Source organism: Uranotaenia lowii, chromosome 3 (assembly GCF_029784155.1).
Source record: "Uranotaenia lowii strain MFRU-FL chromosome 3, ASM2978415v1, whole genome shotgun sequence".
Classification (NCBI taxonomy): domain Eukaryota; kingdom Metazoa; phylum Arthropoda; class Insecta; order Diptera; family Culicidae; genus Uranotaenia; species Uranotaenia lowii.
In genome coordinates, this window is record NC_073693.1 from 309474622 (window position 1) to 309487470 (window position 12849).

Below are 12849 nucleotides of genomic sequence, written 5' to 3' on the forward strand. Positions count from 1 at the left end.
CTCAATTCCGCCCTTTCAAAAAATATTGGGCAAATGTCAAACAGAAGATGAAGAAGAATGGCAGGACGACTCGGTATGCAACAGAGATGAAAAGATAATGGAACAAAATGGCCGCATCGCATTTTTTATTATTTTTCCTTTAAAGTTCAATAAAAAACTACTTTTTGAGAACAAAACATTTTCATTTCGTTCACATAACTCCGAGATAGACCCGTTTTAATGCGTCCAGCTTTAAGATGATCCCTGCTTTATTTCTAACGAATTCTAATTTTGCTCGTTTTCCTATTCCAGATTGCGACCCCTCGAAGTGCACACCGCCGGTCGACATACCGGACTCGCTGTTGCAACTCGGCGAACGCACCGTCCGGGAACTGGTCAACTGTTGCGAAGTAACCCGGATACACTGTGACTACCGGCTCTGCCCACCGAAGATCGAGTTCTGCGACCCTGAACAGCAAACCGTGCGACCTAAGATTACTCAGGGAAGATGCTGTACAGTTTACGAATGCGAGAGCTCCTCCCGAATGACGCGAGGAGAGATGCCGACGCAACAACCGCTAGAAGACATGCAGTCGGAGGAGCAGCAATGTGAGGTGGAAATCAACGGAACCGCTAGCCGAAAGCAAATCGGAGAGAAATGGTTCGGTATGGTCAACGGGACGACCTGCATGAACTACGAATGTTTACCGGGGTTCGGGGCGTCCAGTGAGCCTTTCGTCAACTCAATTGGAATCGCCTGTAATGCCAACTGTTCGGAGGTAGGATTGATATCTCATTGGTTTTAACAGGTAGTCATAACTAAAGGAATTTGTTCTGTTTCAGGGTTTCGCTCTCGAATACTCCGATCAGCACTGCTGTCCACAGTGTGTGCAGGCAATGTGTCGCTTCGACGATCGTTTCTACCGGGAAGCGGAATCGTGGCAAAGCGCGGACAGTTGCTTGAAATATCGATGCGTAAAAGAGAATGGATTGCTTTCGATCACCTCGGAACGAAAGCGATGTCCAACACTGGAGAACTGTTCCGCGGAGAATGTAGTTGAGGTGGAGTGTTGCAGTGTTTGTCGCAGGCCGAAAACTGAGACCACTACAGTGCACTATGACGCTAGGGAAGCAGTTGAGTATTTTGATGAGCAGGATTATAAGAATCATACTTGTAAGAGGGAATGTTTGCGCGGTCGCAAACCAATGACCTGTTACTACAAATTCGAGATAGAGTGGTACCAAACTTTGAGCAAAGCATGCTACGATTGTCCCTACAACGCGACGGATTGCGCACGGCCTCACTGTATTGCTGCGGATGGTGTGAAGAGGAATGTTATGGTCATCAATCGGATGATGCCTGGACCGACGATCGAGGTGTGTGAGAACGACATAATTATGGTAGATGTGGTCAATGGGCTGATGGGTGAAAGTACTACTATACATTGGCACGGATTACATATGAAGAGGACGCCATTCATGGACGGGGTACCGCACATCTCACAGTGTCCCATTAGTCCAGGTAATACGTTCAGGTACACTTTCAAGGCCGACAACCCAGGTACACACTTCTGGCACTCGCATACCGGTATGCAACGAGGTGATGGTGCCTTTGGTCCACTAATCATCCGAAGGGATAATGATCCTCAAGAAATAATGTACGATCATGATCTTACCGAACATGTCATCACTCTGCAAGATTGGGGTCATGCCAGTGGAGTTCAGCTATTCACAGCTCATCATCATTCTACGGGTGATAATAAACCACCGAATATATTGGTCAACGGTCGCGGAAAATACTTCCAAAGATTCCCGAAGATTACACCCATTAACCCAACCACAGAAGCACCTTCTACTGCGACCCCTGAGGAACCCACCACAACTTCACCAAACTACCTAGACGACGCAGAATTGATTCAGAACTCCAAAGACAAGACTTTGAAAATGGAATCTACTTCAGTGGAATCGCCAAGTGTAGATGTGTCCAAAAACAGTTCAACACGCTCACTCAATCGCATCAAACGACAATCACGGACAGTCAACTACAACGCCGTAATAGTGCCTGAATCAAAATTCATCCCCTTAACCGTATTCAAAGTAGAATCGAAGAAGCGCTACCGCTTCCGGCTAATCAATGCAGAATTCCTTAACTGTCCAGTAGAACTTTCCGTCGAAGGTCACAACATCACCGTGATAGCTTCCGATGGCTTCGACATGAATCCGGTGGAAGATTTGGCCTCATTCGTCAGCTACGCCGGCGAGAGGTTCGATTTTATCATACGTGCCAACCAACCCGTAGGAAACTATCTGATCCGATTCCGTGGCCTCATGGATTGCGATGAGCGTTTCACCTCGGCCTACCAGGTGGCAGTCCTCCGCTATCAGGGTGCACCGGAGGTCGAGTACGAAGAGTGGCCCAGCTACGATTTTCCGCTGACCGGGCTTCAGCTCAACTCGCTCAACAAAGGTACCGGAAATGTAGACACCCTTTCGATCGCCGAAACCACCTCCCGGGATCAGGAGGATTTGCTGCTGCTCAAAGAAAAGACTGATTACAAATTTTACGTTTACTACGACTTTTACGCTAAGGACAATCCTCACTTTCATGTGCCATCGCTTTACGGGTTCCATAGTGGTAAGTTGAAATTTTTAAAACATTTTTTTTTTTGAAAAGGCGCCTAATATCTTACATTTTTCAAACTCCAACAGTTATCAACAACACCAACCGGCTGTTCACACCGCAGCTGAACCACATCTCGATGCGAATGCCCAAGCTGCCGATGATGCCTTACAAGGACCAACTGGACGAATCGAGTTTCTGCAATGCAAGCTCGCTGCTGGAACAGGGCCGAAACTGCCGGGAGGAGTTTTGCGAGTGCAGCCACGTGCTCCAGATTCCGCTGAACGCAACCGTCGAGATGGTCCTCATTGACGAGGGCTTCACCTTCGATGCCAACCACCCGTTCCATTTGCATGGACATGCCTTCCGGGTTGTCGGAATGGAGCGCCTAGCCGGGAACATTACTGCCGAGGAAGTGCAGCGGATGGACGAGGCCGGAAGAATCAAGCGCCGGCTGAAGGGAGCACCCCGTAAGGATACGGTAACAATTCCGGACGGCGGGTACACCATCATCCGATTCATTGCCAACAATCCAGGTAATTCTGACCTCGAATAACAGAAATTAATTATAATTACTGACATTTTTGTTTAAATTAACTTCCGCAGGCTACTGGTTGTTCCACTGTCACATCGAATTTCACGCGGAAATTGGAATGGCCCTGGTGTTGAAGGTGGGAGAAGCTTCGGAGATGGCTTCGGTACCGGCTAACTTTCCCAAGTGTGGAGACTTCATGCCAGACTCGTTGGCCACCAGTTCTGGCATCAGCCATCACCATCGATTGGTTGCTAGTTTTTGGATTCTTCTACTGACGATGATTAGCCTGATACAAGTATTTTCGAACCGAGTGTGATATTAATGTTAAACGAGTTGTAAGCTCTTCACTAGTTTTAAATTCAATATTATAGATAATTAACGAGTTTTAAACGAGATAAATTTTATGTACAAATGTTAGTTCAATACATCCATCTGATGACATCGATATATCAAAAAACCTAAATTCCTCTATAACAGATATAAAAAAAAGTTTTCCGGCATAGTGCATGTGTTAAATCGTCTTCATCAATGTATCGGTTAGTAAATTCAGAATTTCCCCTTCATATTGAAGAACATGAATGACCTCCCCTGGAGTTGCAAAATGTCTGTTCCTGATGGGAAATCGATGGGATACAGATGAATCGGGTGAACGCATGCGCCACTTTCATCCTGATTTGTTCCACTACCCTTTGCAATTATGAAGCGCTGATCACAAATAACGTCACACATATATTTGAATATTGCTTCGAGTATTTCTAGAAGCAGATAAAAAAAGTAACGAGTAGCATACACAATTTTAACCTTCTCAAGCCGTTCGCAAAATTTAATAAAATATTTTTGATCGTTTTTACTAGTAGGTTAATTGATTTCGTTCCCCTGGTAACATATCTAAACCGATTTTCATGAGTTTAGATTCATTGTTTAGAAATAAAAGTAAATTATTCCAGTCTTTGAATGTATAAAAGTGAAATCAAATTGACTTAGCAGATGCAGCTTACAGAAACAGAAAACCTCCAAAAAAAAACATCATATTCGAGTATCCATATCTGCTGAGTGCTTCGGGGTATTGAACTTATTGAAGTAGTAAAACCTTATTCATACAAATAAAGCTAGATGTTCATGAAAGTTGAAGAATTGCGCTTTTGAATGCGTGTTCATATAATTGAAACTTTCAGAGATATTGGACATTGAAAAAACGACATTTAAAAATGAAATTACTCAAAAAGTACAATTAAGCTTCAAAATAGTGGCTTGACACCCTCAATGAAGTTGTGTAGTTTTAACAATTGTCATATTCCTATAATTCCAGCAAATCTAAACGTGCCAGTCAAGTTGAGTCTGCGTTTAGTCTTTTTAAGGCAAGGAAGCATCGAGTTATATCAACGCTCTTTGACTTTTAAAGTTAGGAAAATTTGTTTTATGTGAGCTCCTTTCGAATCTGCAAGAGATTTTTCAATAATATACATCTTCTACTCATTTATGTGATATGTTTGTCAGAAAATATTTGTGTTTTAAATCTGATGAAATTCTATTAGTAATTTTATTGATTGTGTCGTATTTTACAATGGTTTTGTTGTGTTGTACACTCCCGTTGAAAAAGTTGAAATGTTTTTTTTTAATAGAAATAATTGTACTAATACGCATCTTGTAAAAACCTTCTACTGTACAATCAAAACTTTGCTGCTCGAGTCAACTGATTAATGTCAAGAACAATTGTTACCTATATGTATATATATTTTAAATTGTTTATAAATTCCTAAACCCAGATTACCACATTAGACTTCGCCGTTAGGGGTTTGAGTTATGTCGTATTTTGTGGATAGTAGCCTCGGGTTGGTGTCACCATTAGTTAGTTCATTTTTCCGTTATTTATTTATTTGTTTAGTGTTGTTCATATTTAGGTATTTATTTTTTCAATTCATTATAATTTATTAAAATTATTTAGTTAGATTAATGAAAATTAGAAAAAATCATTACTTTAGCTTCAGGGTGGCTAGCGAGTTTCCATTTCTAAATTCCCGTTTTTTCGCGATTGAGATTTAATGACTTTACCAGTTTGAAAAAAACTTAAGAGGGGGGTAGGGTCTAACACTTTCAAAAAATCGATTTTTTTTATTTTTTTATTTTCTTATTGTAAAACATTTCAAGAATGTTGTGTCAAGTTTTCAAGTCAATTGAAGCAAAACTGTAGAAGTTATAGGCCTTTATCTCCTCCTATCTAATACTGCAAGAAAGCAAGAGCAGAAACTTCAAACGCGTTTTTCTCGAAAGCACATTTTTAAAGTCCGTGGACATCGTCATTTGAAAACTAATTATCCGATTCTTTTCAAATTTGGAACATATTTTCTACGTATAAAATACCAGACCCCAACGTTTTTATTTTTTGTTTTTTTTTACTTTGGGGAGATTTTACAGGTGAAAAATGGCGGATTTTTTCGTGAAAAATCGTAGTTTTTACTTCAAACAGCCACAAAAATTTCATAAAAATTTTTTTTAGTTAAATTGAAACGTTGGGGTCCAGAAAAACATCTATTAAAACTATTTTGCTCTGATTTTTTGACTTCAGATGATTCTGTGCTGAGATACAGTGTCCACCGCAAATCCTGTTTTCTAAAAGGCATTCTCGAAAGTGCTCCGTCACCGGCTCATTTTTCAATATTTTTCTACGAAAAAATTACTAAATGTTCTTTTAACAATGCTTTGTATAATGCAAAAAATTTTAATACATTTGTTTGAACGATAGCTCTAGAAAAAAATCGTGAAAATGGTGTTTTTTTATACCCGTTAGACCCTACCCCCCCCCTTAAATAAATTTGTATACAGGTTTTTTTTTTGCCAAAAAAGGAGCCATTTTTATAAAAGTTGAACGTAAATTTTCAGTTAATTTTAAAGCTGAAGAAAAAAGTTCAGATTACAGTGATCCTGAGCAGACATTTATGGCAAAATTATACCTAATTTTGCTATCATGCCTTGAATGTAAAATGAGGTATCATTTCGCCCGAATAAAGGTGGTACAATGCCAAAATTTGGGTCTCACTTTTCATATACGGATACCTCGATTATACCAAGTGTAGGTTTCATTGAAACCTTAATGATGCCTCGTTTAAACACCACCTCGAAACGCGTTTGAGAGCTCAATCATACCACATTTTGGCTTCGATTGCGTTCAAAGTTAGGCATCGGTGTGCTTTTAAAATATGTTTCACAAGGTTGGCTAAACGAGGTATCATTTACCTGTCGGGGAAACCAAAATATGGCCTTAATATCCCGAGCACCCAAAAATTGGGTCTCACTTATCGTATACGGGTACCTCGATTATGTTCGTTGGGATTTCTACAGAAAATTGCAGTATTTGCTAAATGAAATACATAAAAAAGGATAAGCAAATAATTCTAGTTATCATAACCTTAACTTTATCCTGCGAAATCTTGTCAAAAATTGTTACCTTCTTTTCAGTCTTTCACATCAACTTTGCTTTTTGTAAGGGGAATTCCTTATAGTCAACATGGCTTTGATATGATGCCATGTAATACTCTTACTTCATTCATAATGAATCTTACTATTGAGCTCTGGCTTCTGAATTCTGTAATTTTTAATATGTTTGACGAACTTCGGATTGAGTAACTAAAGGGTGATACGGTCAAAATTTGGTGAATTTCAACTTGACGTATTTCTTTCAATTTTGCATTTAAAAAACCTGAACACCCCTCATTTTGAAGGTGTGTGTGTGTGTGTGTATGTAGAATGTTGCTCCTATTTCGATTTTGGAATTCACTCTTCAGTTGTCAAAATGCCGTCCAAGGAAGAAGAGCAACGTATCAAAATTTTGCTCGCGCATCGCGAAAATCCGAGCTACTCGCACGCAAAGCTGGAAAAATAGCTAAAAGCTGCCAAATCAACCGTTACAAATGTATTTAAAGTGTTTGGGGAACGTTTTTCGACCGCCAGGAAGTCTGGATCGGAAGGAAATCGAAAACCGGAAGCCGCTGAGACGACAAAGAGAGCTGCCGGTAGTTTCAAGAGAAACCCTAACCTCTCTCTTCGAGATGCCGCAAATAAGCTGGGTGTATCGTCTACAACCGTGCATCGAGCCAAAAAAAACTAGCCGTACTATCGACTCAAAAGAAGGTAGTGACTCCAAATCGCGATGATAAACAAAATACGACGGCCAAAGCGCGATCCCGGAGGCTGTACCCGACGGTGCTGATGGACGACGAAACCCACGTCAAAGCAGACTACAAGCAGCTTCCGGGACAGGAGTTTTATACGGCAAAAGGAAGGGGAAAGGTAGCAGATATTTTCAAGCACATGAAACTGTCAAAGTTCGCAAAGAAATATCTGGTTTGGTCATCTGTACCTGTGGCTTGAAAAGCAGCATTTTCATAGCTTCCGGGACTGTCAACCAAGAAATTTACGTGAAAGAGTGTTTGAATAAACGTCTGCTGCCTTTCCTGAAGAAACACGGTTGTTCCGTACTGTTTTGGCCGGATTTGGCATCTTGCCATTACAGTAAAAAGGCCATGGAGTGGTACGCTGCCAACAACGTGCAGGTGGTTCCCAAGGACAAGAACCCTCCCAACACGTCAGAGCTCCACCCAATTGAGAAATACTGGGCTATTGTCAAGCGGAACCTAAAGAAGACCAAAAAAAAACTGCTAAGGACGAGCAGCAGTTCAAGGCAAACTGGCTTTTTGCGGCGAAAAAGGTGGACAAGGTGGCTGTACAAAATCTGATGGCAGGGGTGAGCGTAAGGCCCGGTAATTCGGGTTTGAAAAAGCGGAAGCCTAACTGAATATTTTTCCTGAATATTATACTAATTAAACTTGAAAAAGAAATTTAATTTGATTTTTTAAATAAACGATTTCACCGATTTACACGCGTTTTCCCTTGACCAAATTTTGACCGCATCACCCTTCACTCATAAAGTACCATTAAACTTCTAAATAGTGACTTTATACCTTCAATAAAGTTGTGTAGTTTTACAATTGTCACAACTCTCTCATACAAAGAAGGCCTCAAAACTCGCTCCGAAAAATTTTGTACAAATTTTTGTTTTCTGAGGTTAGTTTTTAAAAATATGTCTTAAAAACATGTTGTTTCATTCGAAAATAGAGCGTAGGCGTCTCAATATAGTTTTTTGTCATAATTGAATAAGCAACAAATTTTCAGAAGACGTCATTCTGATAAGATGATGAACTAAAAAAAACATAAAAATATCTGATTTTTAGGTGTATTGATCAGGAAAAAAAATTCAACAAACCATGCGCATTTTAAAATAACAAAACATTGTAGAGCTCATCATGTAATTTTTTAGACATTAAAGCCTTCAAAAAGCCTGTGACCTGTCAGCACTGTGCTGTGCAACGGCTTTGAGTTGTTTTTAGAGGTTTGAGTCTTGCTCTGGCTGCCGCTACCCAGTGAATTCCAGGTACTGAAGTTTGAATTGAGCAAATACATGATACAAGATGTAAAGTTGTTTTTAAGGTCGAAGTTATTGATTGTTACAACTTTACTTTTAAGTTTTTGTATGTGATGTGTCCATGTCCGCTGAGTCGATCGTCACGTCAACTAAAGATACAGTATTGGACAATACAACTGCAACCATGTTATGGAAAACGTTTTGAATGAATCTCAAAATGTTGACTATAGCATCAAAATTGCATTCAGAAGACATCAACTGCAACAACTGCAAGTTATCAGTATTACTTAAAAATTCATAATAAAACTCCGTTTTTCGTTGAGAAGCATTTATGGTTTATTAAAGAAATCTCGCATTTGTAAGACGTGAACAATAAAAAATGATCATTCAATCATTTCAGGAATGTTTTTGAAGTTTATCGGATCGAATCGATGGCTCTATTTTGCAGTTCTTTTGCTAGTTTTGCAGGATCGGATCGATGGCTCTGTTTTGCAGTTCATTCGCCTGTTAACTGCTTTCCAAACGTTATTTAACCCTCATCCGTCCGTGAATTTTTTACCCGTTTCAGTCCCTGGAGTTTAAATTTGACTCTCCTGACTAAAACCAATATATCTCTCTTGTTTCTCAAACATTTTTTACAAAATTTATAGTTTTGAAAACCTCAAAATGTAACTCGAATATGTTACTCAGACATTATTCATCTACAACACTTCAGTTTTCCTTTATTCAAAGTCTAAGGAAAAAAAATCCGAAAAAACATGCTTCAGAAAAAAGACTGTGGATCAGCTACGAAATGCTAAAAAAAATTTACTTAGTGTCCAAAAAACCTGAAGAAGCTATACTTTTATACACTCAGAGGAAATCTTATTATAAATTTCATAAGATTCATCTTATGAACCGCTTTTTTGCGTCCAAGATAATTTTTCATAAGAGTCTTATGAAATTCTTTCAATTTTCATACGAAATTCTTATGAAAAATAGAAGAAGTGGCATTGTGAAAATACAATGAACACATTCATTCCATCAGTCATATTTTCGTCAACATACTAAGTACTATATAACCTGTTGTGGAGCCACTAGTTTTTTTTTAAAGTTGAAAGTGATTTTATTATTTTAAAGGTTAAGTTTATTTTTTGTTAGTGTTTGAATTATTTGTAAACTTATACACATTTTTTTGTTATCTTTCAGCATGATCGCCGGCGGAAAGGATAAGGGGACGGGGTGACTGTTAGAATCGGGCGTTGATGTGCTGCTCATGGTGATCATGAAGTAATTTGAAACAAATAACCCAGAAAATAAATTGAATGTTTTGAACATCAATTATCTCGATATTTTCTCATTCAAGCTAACGTTTTCTGATTCCATAAGACCCTCTTATGAAAAGCAACAACCTCTCATTGAAGCAGGTGTTCATCTGAAGAATTCATTCGCTTCATAAGACAATCTTATGAATTTCCTAGATTTTTCTTATGGCGCCACTTCATAAGAGAATCTTATGATAGACATAATAGTATTTTTCTGAGTGTACATAAGGGAATATTTTTTTTGAATTTTTTTAAGATCATATCCACAAAAAGTAAAAAGTGGTGTAAAAACCGTAATTTTTATACAACGAACCGTCCAAATTATTCAAGTCGCACCAGATAATTTTCGAAAAAAAAAGATTGAAAAGTTGACGTAATTTGGCACATTTTTGCATTTTTAAATCGTCAAAATATGAAACACAGAACTTTTGACGTATTTTCAAAGGTAGCTGTTTTTCGAACTTTTTGTCAATATGCAATTTCTCAGATTTTCTTGCACTTAAATTTAATTTTGCTCTGAATTTTCAGTATATTAACTCAAGATTTCCGCAATAAATTTACAGTCATCTGAAAGCCAATTTCATACCGATTCTAGTGGTATAAAGGAAAAATTGAATATTTTGCACTGGAAAATCAACATCATTTTTGTTTCTTCTGTGGAGCCGAGCCTGCTAATGATTTTTTTGCCAATTTCTAATTTCTAAAGAAAATTTCCTTCAGATAATTTATAAATTTGCAAAAAAAAAACCCATTAGCAGCACAGAAGAAACAAAAATGATGTTGATTTTTCAGTACGAAATGTTCAGTAATCCCATATAAACCTAAAAGTTCAAATTAACTCATGTAACCTTACTTTAAAATTCTGCAAAAAATCATGGATGAGTTTTGAACGAAGCTTTTAAGACCCCAGAATTTGAGAAATTCAAAAATAACTCCAAATCGACTCAGTCTACTGTAGCATAACATCTAGCGACTTTTTATCGCGTGTAACGGTCTCTTCTTGAGGGATCATGTGCACGGAATCTGGGTGATGGATAGCCACGGTCTGGACGTACTGTAAAAGTGGTAAAAATGGCCAAGACGAAAGTGGAGCGGAATTCATTAAGATCAATCCAGAGACTGGCTAACGAAGCGAAAATCTCGAAATCTTTCATGCAACGATTGGTCAAAGATGACTTAAATACATCACCAAGCAAAGCAAAGCTTCGTTTGATAACAGAACGAATTAAAGCACTGCGACTTAAGCGCTCGAAGTTATTTTTATATAAGTTGAAGAAGAAGCAGCCTATCGTCGTGTTCTCAGACAAGAAACTTTTTCCATTGATCTGGTTCTCAATCCACGTACGGATCGGTATATTTCACCTTTTGTAGGCTAAGGATGTTCCAGAGAAAACAAAAAAAATCTCAACAAAAAACGGAGTAATACTGGAAAGTGGCAATTGTTTTGTTCAGGTGAAAAATGAATTCTGAATGCCATTGAAACAGATTGAGCACCACTGATTTTCAGTGTGTTCTACGCGAACACGCAAAATCCAAAACTTGTAGCTAATACAATAATTTACGTCCACGAGACATTTTTAAAACCTAAGCTTGCTTAACGTTATCTACTCACGGGCCCGTTTCCTACCATAACACCTCACCAAAAACAATGATATGATTACAGTTCGGACGGCACAGGTGTATCAAAGCAGAATATCACTGACCACGGTCGGGAGTATTTCCAATCTGTCAACCCTCGTTGGCTGCACTGCTCGAAGCGCGCATGGCAACAGCTCGGAGCACCTTCGACGACCTGGCTTTCAGCACGTCTGAACCTTACTTCCGCAAAAACGAAACTCGCCAAACCAAAATGGCGAAAAATCGAGTCCCGAAACACTAAAATAATGAAATTATTTTTCAAGCTGTGGGTTTGCTTATATTTTTGATTAATTTTGGTAGTACTTACAAGCCAAACAAATACAGCTGAGGTCCGTAATCCGTTTCTTAATTTTTGAAATGAAATCAAGTTTGAACGTCAACAAAGGAAAACATTGACTACTTGATGCGATATCACATAGAAGGTTGTGATATTACACTTCACGACGTATTCGAGTTGTGTACATCATTTAGATGTATTATTTCAACAGAAATCCGTAATCCCCAGAAATTACATCGTCCATCGTTACATTTTTTTTTGCTGTGTTCTTCGGTTTTGTTTATCTTTTTTCATCCGAATGAGTGCGTTTGACATTTACACTCTAAATTCTAAACACTTTTGTCTCCTGTTTATTTTAACGGTAGGACACGCTTAGAATAAATTAGCTACACAGACTTAATTATAATGCTACACAATTTTAATTCTATTTTCGACATTGTTGACCAAATCATCCCCGTGTTTTTTTCTTAGATTCATTTAAAAATTGTTTTTCCAAACTAACCTAGCTTTGAGTAATGTTAATAGATGTATTTAATAGTTTTTATCGCCAATTTCATGAAGTAGTATAAATAGTTGCATTAATATTGTCCAATACTGTATGCGAATTTTGTCACTTGTTCAATTTCAATCGAATCGACAATAAGCTCAGTGTATAATAAATCAGTGTCAGCAGTTAGAAAAGGATTCCTCTTTGGTCTTAGAAAAAACATTTACATGACCACACCAAGTGGAGCGTGATCTAACGAATGTGGGATTTCCGAGAAATTGGAGAACGGTTGCCATGGATCAAATGAATTTTAGGAATTATGTTCATCTACTTATGTCATGGGACGAAAAACTATGAAAATAAATAAATAAATAATTTGTAGACCACGTCGCAAAGTTTCGAATGAACCAGGAAGAGTTCCAGAGAATTAAAAAAATACAAATACAAGCCATGTAGATCCAATCCCGATAACTGATGGAGTTAGATAAGATGAGTCATATAAAATTTCAGTTCTATAGCTTTGATCTAAAAACTTGGAGCGTTCCTTGAAATCGTTATGAGAAGTTTAGCTCTATGAAATGAATCATTCA

The 12849-nt window shown here is 38.2% G+C and overlaps 1 protein-coding gene across 1 annotated transcript in view; it reads left to right on the plus strand.

The window, feature by feature from the left end:
* Window positions 1–3522, plus strand: part of LOC129757067 (uncharacterized) — a 50175-nt gene extending 46653 nt beyond the window's left edge. The window contains exons 3-6 of the mRNA XM_055754182.1: window positions 292–758; window positions 823–2614; window positions 2689–3135; window positions 3206–3522. Of these exons, the coding sequence (XP_055610157.1) occupies window positions 292–758; window positions 823–2614; window positions 2689–3135; window positions 3206–3450 (2951 nt within the window). The 3' untranslated portion in view covers window positions 3451–3522. The remainder of the gene's footprint in view (window positions 1–291; window positions 759–822; window positions 2615–2688; window positions 3136–3205) is intronic.
* The last annotated feature ends 9327 nt before the right edge of the window (window positions 3523–12849 follow it).